This window comes from Danio rerio, chromosome 23, assembly GCF_049306965.1.
Source record: "Danio rerio strain Tuebingen ecotype United States chromosome 23, GRCz12tu, whole genome shotgun sequence".
Lineage (NCBI taxonomy): Eukaryota > Metazoa > Chordata > Actinopteri > Cypriniformes > Danionidae > Danio > Danio rerio.
Window position 1 is genome coordinate 33,813,016 of NC_133198.1, and position 22,150 is coordinate 33,835,165.

Below are 22,150 nucleotides of genomic sequence, written 5' to 3' on the forward strand. Positions count from 1 at the left end.
TTACTAAATATTTCACAACACTTCACAAAAATGTTACAGAAATACATTCTCTCACTTTCACTATCACTTTGCATATTCAGAACTTTTGCACATGCGTAGTGGAAAGCAAACGCCAAAAGGTGCGGATAATAATAATAATGAAAATGTATTTATCAGAAAATGCTTACCAAACATTTATTCAATAATTATAATCTAATTATAGTTGGGAATGATTGACCTATCGTATATTATATTTTAGCTGATATCCTCACTATCAGTAAAACACAAACCATTTTCTGTCTCATTACATTCAGTTTGGAGAAAAAATTACATTCAGTTTGGAGAAAAAAAAGTATTTTACTCTCTGCCATTTTCATAATAAGATTTATGTCATATACTAAAGGTTTTACTACACTCTTACATTTCTTTCAGTGTTTGACTGATCATGCATTGCTTTGGAATGAAGCATGCTGCTTCTGTGAACTGTAAACCCAGCTCCTTTCATTTGATTGGTCGTCTCAGTCATTGTGACATTGAGCACTATTAAACCACTGAGGCAGACCGGCTTTAAAATTCAGCTTATTCATCTTTTTGTCTTCCGAGATCACTGTGTAATGAAGTGCGGCAGAGCAGTGCAAGAACTTCAGATATTGTGGTGGTCGTTCAGGCCATTTCTGATTATTAAGGTTTTTTTCTTGCTGATTAAATCCCCCATTCATAGTCTGCATTCTTGTATTTAAAAGACCTAGAAGGACATAGGCAAAAAGACTAGAATGAAATTACAACTCTGACCACACGCTGTCCAGAATGACAGCAAATATGGAAAGAAATGTACTTTATGTGACATCAGAAAATGGAAAGCACTTCCATTCTCCTAATTCTGTTACACGATGATATGATCCAGTGTCTCATATCCACCTCAGCAGGGCTTTAGTGTTCAATAAAACACATGACAGGCTGATTCTAGCCAACTGGAAACCTGATCTAGAGCATTCCACATTGATTTTTCTCTCTTTTTTGTTCTTTCTTTCTTTCTTTCTTTCTTTCTTTCTTTCTTTCTTTCTTTCTTTCTTTCTTTTTTCTCTGTTTCTTTCTTTCTTTCTTTTTTTTTCTCTGTTTTTTTCTTTATTTTCTTTCTTTTTTTTCTTTCTTTCTCAGTGTTCTAATAGCAGAAAGGGTTATAAGAGTTATAAATCCGCCATATAGAACTCTGCCATATAGCTGAATACATGAAAGCTGACTGGCTTATTGTGCCAACCCAATAGGTCAGATTCTGAATTTTGCTGAAGTCAAATGAAGTTTAGAGTGCCGCTATTATGCTTTTATATGACTTATCTGACACGTACAGCGTGTACTGTCCCTTAGAGGAAATACTATGTGAGCTTCACACAGAAACCAAATGGATGGCGAAAGATCTCACCATTGGAAATGTTGTACTCATGTCATGCTTGTGATTGAGGTTGAAGTTGATTAACTAGTGTTACATCATTACATGCAGGCTCAAACTGATATAGTAATCTCAACACAATAGCTGGGTGGCTCAGTTGTTAGCACTATCGCCTCACAGCAAGATGGTCACTGGTTCGAGTACAGGCTGGGCCAGCTGGTATTTCCGTGTGGAGTTTGCATGTTTTAAAGGTGAATTGGGTAAATAAAATTAGCTGTAGTGTATGAGTGTGAATGTAAGTATGTATGGGTGTTTCTCAGTACTGGTTTGCTGCTGGAAGGTTATCTGCTGTGTTAAAAATTATGCTAGAATAATTGCCGGTTTAGTCCGCTGTGGTGACCCCTGATAAATAAGGGACTAATCCGAAGGGAAATGAATGAAGGAACACAATAGCTGCTGTATACGTTGTTTAGTATTGTTGAGGAAAGATAGCCTGTCAGATATGGTAATAGGAGTTTCATTTCAGGAATTTCAGGAGGCATCTGACCAATCAAAACCATGCAGACTTTCAGAAAGTAGGAGTCTTCAAATGAATTAAATTAATGATTTGAAAACCTTTGAGAAAATGAGTGATTTTAAATAATTATTATGAGAAACTCAGTGTATGTAAACCTGCTGATGGAGACCTCCAAAATAATATAACATTGTAAAGGATAGATCATAAGAGAACATAAAGACTAATAATGTTGTTTGATTTTTGAAGATTTGTAAGTTTTTTCCTCTCTTTACATTCATTGTGGTGTCATTTTGTAGGTCATATATGTCTTGTATGCCACCATTTTCCCTAGTTTCATGCTTTATTTTACATTTTGCACAGGTTATCGTTATATGATGGGTTTGTCTGTCTGTCTGTCTATGTTTTTCTATGTCTGTAAAAACTAGCATAAAAAAAGTTCAAATAGATATAATAGAAAGATCAGGGGCGCAGTGGGTAGCAAAATTGCCTCACAGCAAGAAAGTCGCTAGTTCAAGCCTTGGCTGGGTCAGTTGGCATTTCTGTGTGGAGTTTACATGTTCTCCCCGTGTGCCTGTTTTCCTCTGGGTGCTCCGGTTTCCCCCAAGTTCCAAAGACATGCGCTATAGATAAATAGGGTAAACTCAATTGTCCGTAGTGTAGAGTATGTGTGTGAATGAGTGTGTATGGATGTTTCCCAGTGATGGGTTGCAGCTGGAAGCCAAAAGGTAAATGAATGAATGATAAAATAGGACCCAAATCCCAGTGATTTTGAGGCCCACCGCAATGTGACGTTGAAGTGCAGTTTTCCCTGCCCACCGAATTGATTGACAGGCATCGTGTTTGTATAATAACATGTATACACCGTCACACATTTTTTTTTGTAAATAAACTGGGATTAAAATATTTCTCACAACTCTCTGTGATTTTTATAAGTTTTATAAGTTAAATTGTTTTTAAAGCAGTGCATGTTTTTAATAAGCACATTAAAATCACTTTGTAATTCTTAACCTCTATAATCACCCTGCCCGCATGGTGCCAGTAAACGCTAATATATGTGTGTGTGTACTGAAATAGCATTTGCCTGTGACTCATCATTTCAAAAAGGCTTGAATAAACTCCACCACAAAGACATGAAATATACTTACTTGATATTTTTGACTAATGGGCTGTATTTCAGCTTCATCTGAGTCTGTCTCTGTCACTGTGCTGTTTATCTGAGTTAACGCAAGATGAGTATCAGACACGCATGTGGGAACGGGGGGCTTATTTGGAAATAAAGCCACGGTTACAAAAACAGCTTCAGCATACTCAAACTCTAAAATGGGCAGATTCTGCAGGCTATAATAAATAATCTGATGGGCATTTTGAGCTGAAACTTTACAAACACATTCTGGAGACACCAAAGGCTTATTTTACATCTTGTAAAAAGGGGTTATAATAGGTGTTCTTTAATGGTAGTAGAACAGCAAAATTACTGGTTGGGAAAGTCTGTTCTTACAGAAAGAAATCCTTTTCGAAGGAAGCCATGTTGAGTTTTTCCTAGCAGATGATTGTCTTCAATTGGTTTATGTGGAGCTAAGTAATGGACCAGGCTTGTGAGCTACAATGTTTGCCAGTCGTCACCATGGACACTGATGCATTGCCTGCCAATCCTGTCTGTTTGTGAGATGTTTTCTTCAGCTTAATTGTTCGTGTTTTCTTGAAGAAGAAAAAAGATTGCATGGTTAAGGTTCAAGGTTTGATTTTGTCTGCTTGCAATTGTGTGCCCCGAGGTCTGAATTTTGCAAGCAAAAAAAAAGAGAGCTTTTCTGTCTCATTGAAAACGCACCCTTTTATTTGAGGAAAGAATGACTCTCTGTGTCACTTGTCAAATTTGAGGCACATTCGCTGACAGGCTCTCTATTGCTTGATTTTTCTTTCAGAGGCTGATTTTTTTTTTTACACAGCAAGGATGTGGAGCAATTTTATAGACCTCATCAAGTCGAGGTGATTCATTCTGCCAATCTCCTGACATCCAGTGCGCGCTCCTATTACTCCTGCTACCCTTGAGAAGGACTGAAATATCATGGCACTTCCTGTCAGAAGAAACAAATTTAAGTCCAGTGAAAGTCACGTAAATATGTTTTGAACGCATGAAGCTTCATATCTTCCAAAAGCCACCCTGGAAAACCGTCAAAAAGCATTTCCTCTGGCACTCACGTCCATCTCACTGGATAAACAGCGCAGTCTTAGGGTCGTAAATCAGGACATTTAAAGTAGCGAAAGTAAGAGACAGTGATCCCTCCTGTGGAAACATGCTCTCTGACATCAGTGTAATCTCAAGTGTAACCTTGGTGCGTCTCACTAGACATCTGCAGCAGCCTGTGGAGGACAGAACATGACATGCTGGAGCCCTCGATAGTGCACTGGCATGCTGCCCAGACGAGTGTACTGTCTTTTTCAGCTGCTTGCAGTCACATTAAGCAGACTCCAGGTCTTTTCCAAAGCTGCAGAGTGCCATCGAGGTTAACTATCGAATTTCCAGGTGGCTCCTTGAAACTGTTTGGCTAAAAGTGCACATGAGCTGTGTGATATCGGGGGGATATGCAATATGTACTTTTTCTGTTGTGATATGAAGTATGGCAGCATGGTGGCTTAGTGGTTATCACTGTCGCTTCACAGCAAGAAAGTTGCTGGTTCAAGTTCCAGTTGGACCAGTTGGCACCTCTTGATGGAGTTTGTGTTGGCATGGGTTTCTTCCGGGTGCTTTGGTTTCTCTCACAGTCCAAAGACATGCGCTATATATAGGTGAATTGGCTTAACTAAAATTGGCTGTATATATGAGTGTGAATGCGAGAGTGTATGGGTGTTTTCCAGTACTGGGTTGCGGGTGGAAGGGCATCTGCTATGTAAAACATATGCTAGAATAGTTGGTGGTTCATTCCGTTGTGGCGACCCCTGATAAATAAGAATCTAAGCCAAAGGAAAATGAATGAATTAATGAATGAATGTTGTGATATGAAGAGACACTGGCATGCTCATTGGATGGTTGATTATGTAAATAGCTGTAAAATACCTTGTTTATATTCTTATATTATTAACTGGTATACATACACACACATACAAACAACAGCACAGTTATCACTATTAAAATATTTTGTACAACCCTAGTCTACATTATTTTACATATTTATTTTATGTCTGCTTAGAATTCAGTTACATGAGAATACAGTACAAAATAAATAAATAGATATTTTCTGCTTTGTTTTAGTTTCTGTTTCTTTAAACATTTTTAAAAAAATCAAACCTGCCCTGATTGCTCAATGTTAGCCAGGAAGCGGAGACAGAGTGTTGATCCACAATCAGTTTGTTATGGGTCGTCGTATAGGCAAAAGGTCATCAACCGTAGCATGAGGAGGATCCAGTAATTGTAGTCAGGGTACAGGCAAAGGTCATAACAAACACGGCAAGAAAACTAAACATAAACAAGGCTGGAAACAAACATGAGAACCAAGACATACGAAACACAATGTACTGTAACAGTTCCTAACCAAAGATCAAGACTAAGCAATATGTGTGTGTGTGTTGGATGCATACATAGTTCAGGAATCAGTCCATGATGCGACACCAGTGGTGTGTGTGCTATCAGTATGAGATCGGGAACCAGTGTGTGCACAGTGCATGCTGGGAATAGTAGTTTGATATTATTAATATGCAGTTCCTAGATCACTGGTGATTGTTACACTCAGCAGGGCCAGTTTTTTTGGAACTGGTCCTAAATTTGACATTTCATTTTAATGTAATGTAATGTGTGTATTTATGTTGCACATTTATTGTGTATAGCCATATGCCCAAAGCGTTTCACAATCATGAGGGGGGTCCCTCCACACCACCACCAGTGTGCAGCATCCACTTGAATGATGCTACAGCAGCCACAGGACAATGGCGCCAGTGCTCTCACCTCACACCAGCTATAGGTGGAGTGAAGAGACAGTGATAGAGCCAATTCGGTGATAGGAATGATTAGGAGGCCATGATGAGTAGGGGCCAATGGAGGGAATTTTGCCAGGGGTTAGACCCCTACTCTTTATGAGAAGTGCTATGGGATTTTTAATGAACACAGAGAATCAGGACCTCAGTTTAACGTCTCTTCCGAAAGATGGTACCCACTGACAGTATAGAGTCTCCTACATTTTTACTGGGGCATTAGTACTGGTTAAGCACCCTCTGCTGACCTCTCTACCACCATTACGAACAGCAACCTAGTTTTCTCATGTGGTCTCCTATCCAGGTACAGACCAGGCTCAGCCTCCTTAGCTTCAGAGAGTAACCGGCTGTGGTCATTCATTCATTCATTCATTCATTCTTTCTTTCTTTCTTTCTTTCTTTCTTTCTTTCATTCCTTCATTCGTTAGTTCGTTTGTTCATTCATTTATTTGTTCGTTCGTTCATTTATTTTTTTGTTCGTTCATTCATTCATTCTTTTTCATTCAGCTTAGTCCCTTATTTATCAGAGGCTATTCTGGCATATGTTTTACGCAGCGGATGCCCTTCCAGCCACAACCCAGTACTAGGAAAACATTCCAATCAGCCAATCAGAAATAAGAGATATGTTTAGCATTTATGTTAGGGCTTATGGCTTATGTTTCGGTTTATGCACTTCTACATGATTGTTACCCAACTATTATTCCCCTCCGATTTTGGGAATAATCTACAGTTATGGTTGGGTTTAGGGGTAGGGAATAGGTATGGATTACATTTTCGAACAAAGATAATATGCCAGGATCACCATAGATGTTAATTCAGGATCCCATCGTACTTGGCAAAATCATGACATGCATTGGAAGTCCATTCAGTTTAGGCATTTGCAGAATTAAAAAACAGCATCTCATTGTTAAAACTCTCAAAATTAATTTACAAGCTGTGTCTTGAGGACAAGCCAAAGAAGCCAATAGGCAAGTCTCATGCAAATAGTGGACATGCAGATGTAATTGCTGCAAAGACAGAAAAAATTGCAGGACAACAAATTTATGTGTTTTCCATTAAACTCCCCCCTAACTGAGAAAAATGAGTCATTGGATTTACTCTTTTATAAGGTAAGTGGTTGCAAACACTTTATATGGGCTGAATTTAAACAAACAAATTTAGTTGAGCATTGCTACATTTAATTGGTTTAAATTCAGCCTATATAAATTGTTTGCAACCACTTACCTTTAAAAAGTAAATATCCAATTTTTATTTTTTTATGGTTTGACATGGACTTGAAAATTATACATTGAATTTATATGCATAAACCATACTAAATGAAAGGAAAGCATTTTAAAACAACAAGCATTATGAAGTGAGCTTTAGTGATATTTGTGGAAATGATTTAAGGGCCCATACCATGTTTTCTTTCTGAATCTCAGGTATGTCCATGCCTTATATCTGGGTGTGCAGAGCCGCTGGCGTGGGGAGCACGAGCACAAACACTACTACTGGCGCACAATGTTTGAGAACGCTGATATCAGCATGCTGAGGCTGCTGGAGACCTTCCTGAAGAGCGCACCTCAGCTCGTCCTGCAGCTCAGCATTATGGTCCAGACCGGCCAGATTCTCCCTTTACAGGGTAAGTGTTGACAGCTATGATTAAAACCCACTCTCTACAAGTATGCTAGAAATAGTTGGCCCTGTATTATATTCACTGTATTCATATTTCATGTCTTGAGTATGCTGTAAAAATAGAATTATTGGTCACCTGTGGCATGGTTTTTCATTTATTTTGTTTTGCATTAGGTATGGAGGACTAGGAGAGCCAGTTAGAAATAAAATCAAGAATCAAATTATTAGTTTAATAATTGAAGCATAAAAATGTATATAAATAAATCCCAATTTAAGTGAACAAATTATGGACAAATAAATAGACATATTTGAATGTGTTTATATAAACTGTGCTTTTATATGTAATTTAATAAAGCAATAAAACAATGCATTTATTAATAGCTTTAAATGTATAAATAAATAGACAATTTTATAAATGTTTATTTAATTAATGTTTTAAAACTCTGATTAATCAAACAATAAAAAAGTAATTTCTAGATGATTTTAAATGCATTTAAATGCACAGTTTAAATATTAGATTAAATGATTAGATTCAACTTTACATGTCATTACACATGTACAAGTACAAGACAACGAAATGCAGTTTAGCTCTAACCAGAATCAAAAAAGACGCAAGTGCAGGATATGGGTATAAGTTATAAAGTGCAACTATAGAAAAACTATGGGGATATTTACAGATGGATGTACTATGAACATTATATACAGGTATTAGCTATGAACAGAGATTAAGAATAGATTAATAGATTAATAGATTAACTTAATAGATTAAGTGTGCAAGTAGATATAACATAAGTACAAATGTTATGTACAGTGGGTATGTACAATTCAAAATGAATTGAATGAATCAGTGCAATGAATATGTGCAATTTGTAAATGTGCAAATATTGAATAGTGCAGTGATTATGGGGAGTATACATTATGAGGAGAGTGTGGGGGTGTATGAGGGGACCAATGACTGTAAAAAATATGGACGACGCGACAGCCCCTTTTCCCATTGAACGCCTTGAGGGCAAAACGCCTGCTTGACGGGCACAAACTGTCGCAAAAGACTGCTGAAATTGGAGCCTTGACATGCGCAGAAGGACTGTCTGATGGAGCCAGAGGAGGAGCCGCGAAAATGAGCGGAGTCGAGCTTCCAACCAAACGCTTTATGTAAAATCAACCACGCCCCCCAAACTTCTCACTCGACTGCCGGTGTCTGCACTATAACAAACGCTCACTGATGTAAATAGAAGCACTTACATTGAAAAAAACACAATAGGGTTTAAAAACGGTGTGATGTAAGCTGTTAAACTTTAATTAAAGCAATACATGGTGGACTGCAGAAATAAACGATCTTTTATACACTCTAGCCTGAATATCAGCACAAATAATATATTCTCTTATTGCTATATTTGTTGTTGGTATTTATCTTCATAGGGGTAGAAATAACACTTGTAAAATATGAACAATAACATATAAACAACACATACATTTTTAGAAAGGTTTTTATTTTTAATTAGCCATCAACAGAACCCAAAATATAGCCACCATAACGATTTACCATGCGGGAACAATCGTGCGTTTAGAAGATGAATACAGCAAGATTACTAAATATCAACAGGATATTTACACATCCCAACCCTGCAATTTGTCAATTTGTGCAAAAAAACTTTGCACTATTAATACAACGTCTATCTGCTGCAACATCACTAGTATTGTTTATTCATTTTCGCTTGAATTGTTTATTTATTTAATTTTTTTGCCTCCGTTTTCATTTGGTTTATTCGATGCCTTCATTATATCTGGCAACGAGGAATTTACATTCATTTTAATGTTAGCTGGAGTGTTCAAATAAAACGCCAACAGTAAATGATGTATATAAATAATATCTAACATTTACAGCTCTATTAGGTTATATAAGATTCGATTTCAAGAACCTTATAATGATTTATAACAGCAAATTCAGTAGATTACTTAATAACATGCCAAAACTTAAAATGCAGAGACGTCCTATAAAGCAAGTTCAAATAACCTTACAGGAGATTATTATTTTAGACACATAAAGATTATTATTTTAGACACATAAAGAGAATTACTGCTAACGATCTTCTGTATTTTCCCCGTACTTAAATGGGTTTATTTTATTGTGCAGTTTTATTGTCATTTTCGTATTTCTTAATTCTTGTGCACTACAAAATGTATTCAATTGTATTATTATTTAATACTTGTGCAATCGATACAGGTTTATTGTTATTTATTTTGTCCTTTATTTAAATAATTATGTATGCTGTTTGCATCTTTATTTAAAGGTTAAACTCAGTGATACACTTTGCGTTCACATAGTAGCATGCGTTTGTTGTTATATCAACAAAAATGGTTGTAATAACGTTAACAAATGTGAGGGTTTTATATAATGAAGATTCAATCGCGCCAGCTCCGGGCAGCAGCGCACATAACCTACTCGCGGCGTCGCGGGCTGATTCCGGCTCGCATGCGGCAGCGCCTGCTCGCTCGGCCGCCATATCTGGCTCAATTGACTCAGGCTGGAATTGGGCAGTGAGTCCAGGCATCCGGAGTAGGTCCAGCAGAGGTAGTCAGTCTGAGGTGTAAGTCTCCAGCAGGCAAGAACTGGCCCCAGTGTATTTTGCTATCTGGGTGGCTAGGCGTGTATTAGCAAACTAATAATGCCCGAAAAAAGCTCTGACCTCAGCGAATAAACAGTGTTCCACCAGATCATGTATGTCAGAAACTGTAGTTTACTGCTCAACTCATTTTGTCATAGTAAAATATCACAGAAATCGAGTAATAACACTTCTGTCTTCTGCCGAAGCTCAGACGCCGCGCTTTGAGAAACTGTCAATCACCGCTGTCAATCACGATGACACGCCCAGCATTAAATTACTGCTAAAAACAAACTGTTTACAAAAATGAGGATCTGTACCTATCTCAGCACAATAATCAGTGCCTTAATCGACCAGAACCATCTTTCGGGACATTTTATTGCAAGTGTAATTAATTTTTTTATTTGGGCTCAAGTCTCCTTCATTAACACGGAGGAGGCGGGCTTTATGACTTGTACTGCAGCCAGCCCCCAGGGGGCGATCTAACGGCCGAGACCTTCACTCAAACGCAGGCTTGCGGCACACTTGGAGGGGACAAAAGAGTCAGTGGGGGGCAGAGTTCAAAACCTTTTAAAAAAGGCATTTGACAAATGCTTTTCTCTCTCTCTATTTGCCACTTTCTTTTCTTTTGCTACATGCTTTTCTCGAGTTGAAACAAAATTGAGTTAAAAATGCTTTTGGACAGTCTACAACTGGGAGCAATATAAACATGTTTGGAGACGGTTTGTGGATGATTTATTAGTTTTAGCTAATTTCCGTTAAAGAAATTCTCATATGGATTATCACTGTCTGTATAGAAAAGTTTTACAGTTGAGGAGGGACGTTACTGCGGTCAGGCCAGCTAAGTTAAAAGCACCCGGTCATTCTAGCCAACGTTATTATTATTATTATTACTATTAATCTTTTAAATTCAAGTGCTATTTTCCTCCTGGATTTTGCCTACCCAAATTAAAAAGCTTCCCAAATCCACATGCAGAGATGTAAAAGCCAAGGTTTGGTATCATTTTAAGGAAAATTCTTTGGATTTTCAGAAAACACTGTTGAAAGTGATTAAAATAATTGTATATGTTGTCTGTGTTATAATAAACCCCTACAAAAAGAGGCACTTTTTTTGTAAACTCAAATTTGAAAGTGTACCTTTTAGGTTGTGTGTGGTGTAGGTTGCTGTGATTAATTTTAGTAGTTCCTGCATAAGTCAGTAATCATAGGAAAAAAGAAAAAGGTCTCTATCATTTTCTATGCAAAAGTTTTTCTATTCCAACTGATAAGAGAACAGAACCACTTATGTGGGTATTGAGTCATTACGGACCTTTAAAATTTGAAGAATGCGGAAGTAAATGATGTCAAGTACCCGGTACCAGGTACGCACATCCTCTCACTGTCTGATGAGTAATATTAAATAATAATGAAACAAATAACAAAGGAAAGCACCGAAATTTATTGGTTCATCTATTATATTGATAATTTGATTCTTCATTTTATTTCGGGCACTCCTGGTCCTCAATATATATGAGCGACTCCGATTGACTTTAACTGACATTATCTGTAGTTTAAAAAGATACGGTCAAGTAAACTATGGCACAAAAAATGATAATGTAGCTGCAAATAGCTTCACACTTTTTAAAATCTTAAGGTAGAGTTTTCTGTAATAACAAAGCAATAATTATGACTTGTAGCTCAATAAACTCTTATTTTGTTTCTTACTGATAGTTATTAAGATAGTAGATTGTTTTGCGAATTGTGAAGAATTAGGGATGTAGAATAAGATCGATATATGTACTTTAGAAGTACAAATAAACAACTAACATCTTAATAATGGGCAGATAAAATGTCACTAGTTGATAATGAGAATTGGTACTTAAACTAAAGTGTTACTATACTATATTTTTTATTATTTAAGAGATATAAACAGTGGGGAAAATAAGTATTGAGCATGCCATGTTTTTTCCTGGGTATAATATTTCTAAAGAAGATGTTGATGTGAAATTGAACTGAATTTGGATTTGAACTGACAAAATGTTGGATTCTCTGTTGGATTCAAGTCAGGTGATTGGCTGGGCCATTCTACAGCTTGATTTTCTTTCTCTGAAAGCATTTAAGACTTTACTTGACTGTGTTTTGGATCATTGTCCTACTGAAATGTCCACCCTTCCCACAATGACGAAGGGCTGAGGATTGTTAAATAACTACTGAGAGATTTCAGCTGCTGTCTGGGCTTTCACTGCCTTTCTACTCCTCCCTTTCTTCATGTGTTCAATAATTTTTCCCTGCATCATTTCATTTTATTACTTAAATATTTAAGATCAAAAGGTCCCACAAAGCATATCAAAAACCTAAATAGACAAAAAACACCAATAAATCTCAATCTAGAAACTATGAAAGTATATCTAATTTATCTAATTTGGTAAATTATTTTTGCCTAAAAGCACCAATTTAGACAAAAAGGAAAAATGCTTATGTGCAAAACCATCCAAAATAAATCAAACACAATAAAATACTAAACTAAGATGATAAAGAACAATTATTTCTATTTAAAATTTGTATATTATTTACCCCAAACCCTAAAACAACAATGAAGAGTCAACACACTTTGGTTCTGAAATCTCTCATTAATCTGATGCCACTAACTTTTATAAAACCCAAAATATGGTCCTATCCAAAAAGTTCTTGTCCAAAAGTCTGTTCAACACCAGCTTTCCAGGAATATTAATGAGGGAATGAATATTTGCTCCCAGAATTTGCTCAATCCAAGCAGCCACTCTTCAGCCCATTTCTGTGTAGATCAGACGGTCAGTAATGGTGTTGTGGGTGGTCTGTGGGCGTTCAGTCTGAGACTCAGACTTACTACATCCCTCACCCAATCTGTCTCCACCAGGTCACAGAGTACACTTTGATTCAATGCCTTCCTCACAGTGCGAATCCTTTATTGCAACTCATTTGAATGTAACTCAGTACGAATTGCTTCCGAAATCCATTCTACCATCATTAAGGATCAAAGTGCAATTTCACAGCATGCGGCTCATTTTTCAGTCCAACTGCAAATTAGCTGGTAAATTAGCGAGGATGTGAGGATGAGGGTGGCTGAATGTGAAATACAATGGGCTACATCCATATTTCAGGTCACTGTGCATAAGGCTGACCATTTTGTCAGATTAATATTTAAGTAGTTTCTTACAGTAGATTACAGTAGTTAAGACACTATTTCTTTCAGTCGCGTCAAAGGCTATGCTTCAAATTTAAAACGAATGATCATCGAGAAATAACATTTGATATGAAAATTGCAGTAATCAAATGATCATTTAAAACATGACCGCATAAGTTGTTCACATCAGTGTCATCATAATGGTGACATTGTTTAAAAACATCTTCCATTGTGGTTTCATTGCTCTCGTCTATCTTTGGCTCTGTAAGAAATGAAGAAAAAGTCAGGACATATTTACAGTCCCACCTGACAGGTGCCTTTGATTACAGAGCTGTGAGAACTGGCTGTTACATTGGTTCAGCTCCATGGGAACAGTTGTAGCCTCTGTCAGATGCTCCCTAAGGAATTTTATCCAAATGTCAACCCGCAAACTGTGACTTTTAAATAACACCCAGAGCTAGTTAACAGCAGCATGGGATTCTGCTTTAAAAGCTGTCATTTCATGTGACGTGCTTCTTTTTTTCTTCTGACTAGCAGTACATAATGTTGCGTTTTTTCTAGGTTTTTGGATCAGTACACATTTGTATAACTATGCATCCAGAACTTAAAATTAATATTTTTCTCAATAATATTTGAGTTGAAGCATGAATATAACTTTACCAGATATTATATCATAAATGCCATCCATTAATCACAAAAGATGAACAATGCTGTGCATTTTTTTTGGAAGTTTACATAATAAATGCTTTGTTTAAGAATTATTTTGATACTCTATCAGTACTTTAGTTAAAAAACTCCTTAAGGACAATTTATCTTTACTATTAGTTACAGCACCAAATAAACATGAATATGAACATCCCAAGGGCGATGCGGTTGCGCAGTAGATAGTGTTGTCACCTCACAGCAAGAAGGTAGCTGGTTTGAGTCTTGGCTGGGTCAGTTGGCATTTCTGTGGACTTTGTATGTTCTCCCTGTGTTTGCTTGAGTTTTCTCTGGGTCCTCCTGTTTCCCCCACTGTCCAAAGCCATGCGATACAGGTGAATTGGGTAAGCTAAAATTGTCCGTAGTGTATGTGTATGAATTCCCTGTGATGGCTTGTATCTGGAAGGGAATCCGCTGCATAAAACATATGCAGGATAAGTTGGTGGTTCATTCCACTGTGGTGACCCCGGATTAATAAAGGGACTAAGCCAAAAAAAAGTGAATGAATGAATGAATGAATGAACGAACATCTCACTTAAAATCCAATCAGTGTTTCTTCTGTAGTTTGACTCTTAAGAGCATTTGTATATTATCATTTCAAAGAGGTACAGTACGGTACGGTACAGGTCGGTACGGGTCACCTTTATCAAGCTTGCAATTCCACTGCCAAAAGGGTATTATTTTGGTTGGTGTGGTGTATGACAGAAAGTTTCAGACGACTTAATTTTTACTTGAGAAAATGTCTACAATAAAGTCGTACTGATCGTTCATATATCATATGAGAAGCTCTTCTCACAAAACAGATGCTTTATACACATAAATACTTATGTATAAATGTTCATTATTAACCTTTCTATGAACATGATTTGATTATAACTGCTGATCAATGATGAATGTGAAATAACCTACTGTAACGTCTGCAATTATATAAAATAAATAAATTATTTCAACATACATGAACACATACAGACCCTCATTGTCTCAGGTATGTTACTAATTACAGAAAAACTACACACAGCATATATTTAGTCCTTATTTGAGTTTAAAAACAACATGAAATATAGCCCACAGTCAGTGCGAACCTCTCATATGTGTCTTTAATCTTCAGCAGCAAATGTAGCCTCTGTTAGAAAGTAATTCCGTCAATCTGAGTTCATAATAGTCCCCCTGCTTCTGTGAGTGACGTATCTCTATAAACCAAAAGCGTTCAGCTACGCATCTAGCTCCGCCTTATGGTACCCTTTGGGCCTGTTGGGTGACCAAAAAGTGGTACTGTACGGTTTTCTTTTAGGTACCCCTTGACAGTGGAAACGGCCATAAAAGTGCACCGAACCAAACCATACGGTACCACCCAGTGGAAACGGGCCATAATATCCACATCTAACATTTTCACAAACCTAATATTTAATTTACAGCTGTTTGTGTTTACAGACAGTGCTTAACTGAACTTTGCATATTAGTAAAATAACCTTGTGTGTATTTGACAGTTTAAAAGCCCAATAAAGAGCATAAAGCAAGTTAAATATTTGCAGTATGGCTCTCCTTTTGTTTAGATATATGTGCTCAAAAATATATCACTAGTCAAGTCAGAACATACAGATATTACATTTTTTAAATTTATTTATTGCGTTTCTACATTTACAATTTAAAGCAGTACTTTACCCCTCCCCTACCATATATAATAATATACAGTACCTGCCTACTGTAATCTCATGAAAAAACTATTTTACATGTATGTGAAAAAAAGGGCTAATTCATACAAATTTATTCGATTTCATTTGTGATGCAGGCTAAAGTCTCCACTTTTTTCTGGAAAGGGTCAAGGAGCAGTAACTCATTTACATTTAAAGAGGCACACATAAATAGCATGTTTTTACTTCTGTTCAGTAGTTGCAGCCTGGTAATAAATTATCTAGAAACTATTTTATATTTAGTTTTTTTAATTGGTTTCCTGTTTACATCATTCTTCAAAATTTCTTCTTTTTGTTTTATCTACAAAAGAATGAATGAATGAATGAATGAATGAATGAATGAATGAATGAATGAATGAATGAATGAATGAATGAATGAATGAATGAATGAAGGATGACCAAAATTTCTTCTTTGAGTGAATTATCATTTTAAGAGCTACGGTTTTAACAGTCTCAGCTTTATTAAATGTATTCACACTTCTAAAGGTATCTTTATCTTCCATAAGGATAAAAATGATCCTGATTCCACAACAAAGCATGTCTAGCTGTCAGGAGATGAGCAGGGGCCTCTTCTGCCTTACAGTCAGCAGGGTAGAGAAAACAGGCTTCAACACAGGAGTGCTTTCTCTGGGTCTGTCCTGTCCGGCACTTCTCCAGGCTGAAGACTGATATTATGATTAAAGTGCTTCGCTGTGGCTGTCATGAACGCTCATAATCATATTCAGGGCGATGTGAGATGACTGGTGAACTAGGTAATAGTCGTGTTTTTGCTGATTGGGAGAGATTTTGCATTTTGACCGTTCCTGACTAAATGGGTAAGCTGATGAATGGCCAGACAGGAACCTGATTAAATATTCATGAGAGCAGCTAGAGAGCATATACAGCAGTCAAACTGATTTTTTCCTTGGTGAGCTTTACAGTCATTTCTTTATGTACTGTAGCTACATGTTGAAGATGTTATACACTGGTATAGGTTTTGATTTGAAATAATTTTATTAATTTTAAGCATTTTATATCTGTGGAATCAACTCTATTATGTCCTATAAATTGGCTTTTATTCTAAAAATGCTAAGATAAATTCGGCAATTTTGACATAAATATATAAAGCTATAAAATGACCAAGATGCCTCTGTGGTTTTTATTAATAAGTTTCTAATTGTATGCTTTCCATTGTCATTTTGATTTTAGTAATTATGAGCTCTATTTTAACAATCTTGCTGCAAAGTCCTAAAGCGCATGGTGCAAAAGCATTAAGGGCGTGTCAGAAATCCATTTTTGCTATTTTAAGGATGGAAAAATATGCTTTGTGCCACGGCGCATGGGCTAAAAGGGCTGTGCTTATTCTCTTAATGAGTTATGAGTGGGTTTTGAGAATAACGTGCATTAAACCAATCGGAGAAAACAGTTAAACAGAACATCTGCAGTGCAAGGATAGAGAATGAGCCTCTTCCAATCGGCCTCTTTACTTTCTCTTTACTTTACTTTGACTCTTTACTTTACTCCTTTACTTTTGTGAATAAGGTAACAGTGTTGTACGCACTCCACTGTGACTGAAGACATCCATAAGCCTACATATCTAATTTCATTTGTTACGTGCAAAGATTTGTTTCAAAACTATTTCTAAATTCTGTTTTAATTTCCTGAAAACAAATAAATGAGCAATAATAATGAAGTGTGGTCAAAAAAGTTTATTTATTTAGTTATATCCAAACACACGTCCTATTCTTATGCCCTATATGGTGACCCATGTGTCTCCAAAACCCAACAGGTGAACATATCTGAATCAGTTTTTATTAAAACAAATATGAATATGCATATAATAAATAATACTGCTAATAATAACATTATACAATTGCAAATTGTCATGAATAAACTGAAAAAGCTCCCTGAGATGAGGCATTGAGGCAGTGGTTTTTATATTTATGTAGAAAATAATAATTTTTGTAACATTTTAATCCTTTAGGTTTTTCATGTGTAAGGATATTTGTGTATTGCTGTACATCCTGTGTGTATTAAGCAATGCATACGCGTTTTGGACCTGCATAGGCGCATAACTAGCACGTTCTGCGCTGAACTTCAGACCAGCTAGTTGATCAGTGGTGCAGACAATTTCAGATTCTCAAAATAGAAATGCGCCAACAATGCGCCTTAACACACCTAATTTCTAGACCAGCACACCAATGAGTCCACAAAATAATGCAAATAGATTAGTTATTTAAACAACATAAAACGTAAAAATTAGGGTTGCACTGGTCTGAAAATAGCAATAAATCAAGCCAAACAAGTCTTGAGCTTTATTGTGCCAGGTGAATGATAGAGCCCAATGTGTGTGTGTTTGTTTTTTGTCATTTTTATTTGTTTTTAATGTCTAAAAAACCATTTTTATAAATTTTTATTTTGGTTTTACACTGTAAAAAGCAATTAGTTAATTCATGTAAAGTGAGTGAACTCATTTTCTTAAAATAGTTGACTACTTTAAAAAGGTGAGTAAACCTATTGTAACTTGCAATGGTTAAGTTGACTTAATTTTTATAATTGTGCACAGTTCATTCACTTAATCATGTTAAGGCAACAGGCTTACTCACTTTTTTAAAATAAAGTCAACTAATTGCTTTCTACAGAACACTAAAAATGCTGGGTTTGTGTTGGGACAACATGAAGAAATTGAGTTGTCAGTTTTTACAAATTTAAGTGGATTAAACATAAAAAAAATTGAGAGTTGTGCCCTCCAAAAAACTCAAGAATTGTGTTGATTTAGTAGTTTAAACAAAAAGCAAATACCATTTTTGAGTGTACAGTTGTTATTTATTTACTTATCTAATTTTAATTGAAAGATAATTTATTATATGCAACATTATATCATTATAAGACATTATTAAAGTGATACTCTCCCTTAGTTTTGGTTAAATCAAGTGAGAATCTTTCTCCAGTGCAAATAAATGTAATTACTGTACCTCCTGTATTAACTCATTTGTTCTCTTTTCTCTCTGTCACTCTTATACTTCATTTGATCCAGGTCTGTCCGCGTCGGCCTCTCTAGTGTCTCTGGGCTGGATGATGGCGTCTTATCAGAAGGCATTGCGAGACTCTCGTGACGACAAGCTTCCCATGTCGTATAAAGCAGTGGTGGTGCACATGCTGTGGCATCTGTTCACCGTGGGAGCCCGCGCCATGGCTTTTGCCCTCTTCGTTTCCCTCTTCCAGCTCTACTTTGGCATTTTCATCGTGGCCCACTGGTGCGCCATGACCTTCTGGATCATCCAAGGCGAGACGGACTTCTGTATGTCCAAATGGGAGGAGATCATCTACAACATGATGGTGGGCATTGTGTATATATTCTGCTGGTTCAGCGTTCGTGAGGGTCCCACGCGGGGCCGTCTTCTGCTGTACAGCCTTATAATCTTGGCTGAAAACGTGGCTCTAACAGCTGTGTGGTACATATACCGCAGCCCGCGTACATCTGACTTTTACGCCGTGGTTGTGGTGTGTGTTGTGGCCTGTAGCTACGCTTTGGGCACATTTTTTATGTTTGTCTACTACTGCCTTTTACATCCTGATGGCCCTGTACCCGGGGCCTATCTTGGATGTTGTGGCGTGCAGGTGGGTGCTGTTTCAGATCCTTGTGTCTCGTCACCTACATCCGCTCCTCCTCTGGATGTGGTGAGCAGCCCTCCTCGGACTCTTCAGAGGACTAAAGGAATAGATTCAGTACCAATGGGAGACATCGGGGAAGTCTTTAAGATGCGGACCCTTAAGGCCTCTCGAAACGCGGCACCTCGCGTCACCCCAAGGACAGAGGGGCCGGTAATTCGTATCGACCTTCCCAGGAAACAGTACCCAGCCTGGGATGCCCACTTCATTGATCGTAGACTGAGAAAGACCATTTTGGTACTAGAAGGTGCGGCTCCTGTCACACCAAGGATCCAGTACCGCTGTCTAGGCACACCGAAGGAAGTGATGGAATATGAGACGACAGTCTGAAACATTCTCCAAATAAAAATGTAATGCATTTGTGGCAAAAAAAAAGTCTAGGAGTCCAGGTTTATTTGGCGGAGTGGAAGAGTTTGTTGGATCTCCACATGACTCCCTATTGACTTGTCAGCTGTGGAGGAACAGGATGCCCTGGTGTATAGAAAAGAGCCACCCTGTGGTAACATTAGATATTACTGGTTATTGAGTTAGGAAGGGGTGTTCAAACCTGCTCCCAGGAAGCCACTGTCCTGCAGAGTGTAGCTCTTAGCAGAATAAAAGCAAATCAAGGTTTTCAGGCTTTGTGTGTTTCAGTGATCAGATCACAAGTGGTCAGTTTCTGTCCTATTTTATTAAGCTTTACATCAGTTTAGAGGCAGAGCTCAGTGTGTCACACTAATACTATTCTAGCAAGTGGGAATGTTTTAGGAGTGGGAACACCAAGGAGCCCTGAAACTTGAAGTGGCAACAGAGACGGCCGTATACCATCCATCCCTCTCTGAATCTGAATTGTGGCAGGTGACCCAAAGCAAGAATGTGTGCATTGGTCACATAATTTCGACCAATGCATTGATGGCAACTATGATTTCAGGCTAATGCATATGCTTTGGTACAATTCAGTGCGCAATGGTGTGCTTTCTCACAAAACATCCCCTAAAATGACATGCGTTGTAGGAAATGTAATCCTATCAAACCAACCAATCATAGATCTTGAGGTAACGTCATCACATTTTGGGGGGTATGGAAAATTGGTGGATGTTCATATACATAAGTATTTACAAAATGAAAGCAATCCACTTTTGGTGTTCTTTCTGGCAAAAAAGCTAGTATTGTTTTATTTAAATGTTTGCTTAGTCATTACCATAGTTCTATTTTGTTGTAGATTATTAAACAATTAAGTTGCATCAGAAGTCTGACCTTAGCCAATTTTGAGAGGTTCTCTTGTGCTTAAATGCTGTCAACAAAGTCATTACCTGATAAGGCAGCAAAGCAACAAGTCAGCTGCCCAGGCAAGAGTTTTGTTACTGGCTTGAGCTCAAATCTGCAGGAGTTTGGCTTTCCTGGAGCAGAATCGAACACCCCTGTGTTTGGAGGTTGGGCATGGGTTCATTTTGAGCAAGTATATGAAAAAGTGAGGCCATGGTAAAGCTAAAATGAGCAAGACAACATGCAGTATCAGTGTAGTACATAAACAGCAATGGTGCTTAAACACATCCAAAACGCCATTTGAAACCATTCTGGGTGTTTTTAATCTTTTGTGGCAGCTGCCGTAAACCACAATTACTGAATCCCGTTGGTCTTAATGTGTACCCATTGAGGTTGTGATAGCTGCAAGGAAAAAGAGCACGAATTGTGTCATTTAAGGCCTTAATCGACTTTCTTACGTTTGGCTGTTTAGCATCTGAAAGGTGCATTTCACCCTTCTTCAGCAGCCAATGTTTAAAACATTTGGTTGGACATAAGAAACGTTTGTGTCTGTGGTTCAAACTAAAAAATAAGTCAAGGGATGAGCTCCCGATAACATTAATGCATTTTATTAAGCACACAATATGTTGCCTTCAAGAATAGGGATAAGACTTTGCAAGAAACACTTGTAATCCCTAAAAAAAAAAACTCTTAACAATTCCCAAGGTCTCTTTTGAGTGAACACATCCGCTCACCTTTCAAGTTAAAACTGCTGAAAAATGTGTTTTTTATGTTCTCAGAGGACATGTAACAATGGAATTACTGGGTCTGATGCTGAAAAATGGCTGAGTGCACCTTTAAAGAGGACTGAATAAATGTTCATCTCAAGGACATCGCCGGTTTATTATATGCTTGTTATATTGAAGTATGGTAATAATGCAGTATTTCAGACACGTCTAAGCTAACAATGATTTAAAGTACACTACCTGACTAAAGTCTTGTTTCCTATTCAAGTTTTAGGAGCAACAAATAATAACTTGACTTCTTGATCATTTGTTATCAGAAGTGGCTTATATAAAAGGCAAAGACCTCTAGATTACGCTTATTTTACCAAAATAAAATATGATCATGCCTTGATTTTTAATTATTTAATTAGAACAGTAAGATCTGACTTTACTTAGACAAAAGTCTTGTCACTTAACCGAAATAATGTACAGTATGGAATATGAAGTCATAGCGCAGTGGAAAATTAGTTAATATTGTGTATGACTCCCATCAGCTTGGAGGACTGCATCTATACACCTCTGCAATGGCTCAAATAACGTGTTAATAAAGTCATCTGGAACGGCAAAGATAGCATTCTTGCAGGACTTCCAGAGTTCAAGATTCTTTGGATTCATCTTCAATGCCTCCTGCTTAGTCTTACCCCAGACATGCTCAATAATGTTCATATTTGGTTACTGGGCTGGCCAATCCTGGAGCACCTTGACCTTCTTTGCTTCCAGAAACTTTGATGTGGAGGCTGAAGTATGAGAAGGAGTGCTATCCTGCTGAAGATTTTGCCCTCTCCTGTGGTTTGTAATGTTATGAGCTGCACAAAAGTTTTGATTCCTCAGGCTGCTTATCTTGCCATTTACTCTGCAGATCTCTCGCACCCCCCCATACTGAATTTAA

At 37.3% G+C, this 22,150-nt stretch overlaps 1 protein-coding gene across 1 annotated transcript in view; it reads left to right on the forward strand.

Moving 5' to 3' along the window:
- Positions 1–19,860, forward strand: part of xkr7a (XK related 7a) — a 31,819-nt gene extending 11,959 nt beyond the window's left edge. Inside the window, exons 2-3 of the mRNA NM_001012252.1 lie at positions 7,271–7,470; positions 18,618–19,860. Coding sequence (NP_001012252.1) covers positions 7,271–7,470; positions 18,618–19,582 — 1,165 coding nt within the window. The 3' untranslated portion in view covers positions 19,583–19,860. The remainder of the gene's footprint in view (positions 1–7,270; positions 7,471–18,617) is intronic.
- Positions 19,861–22,150: the final 2,290 nt, after the last annotated feature.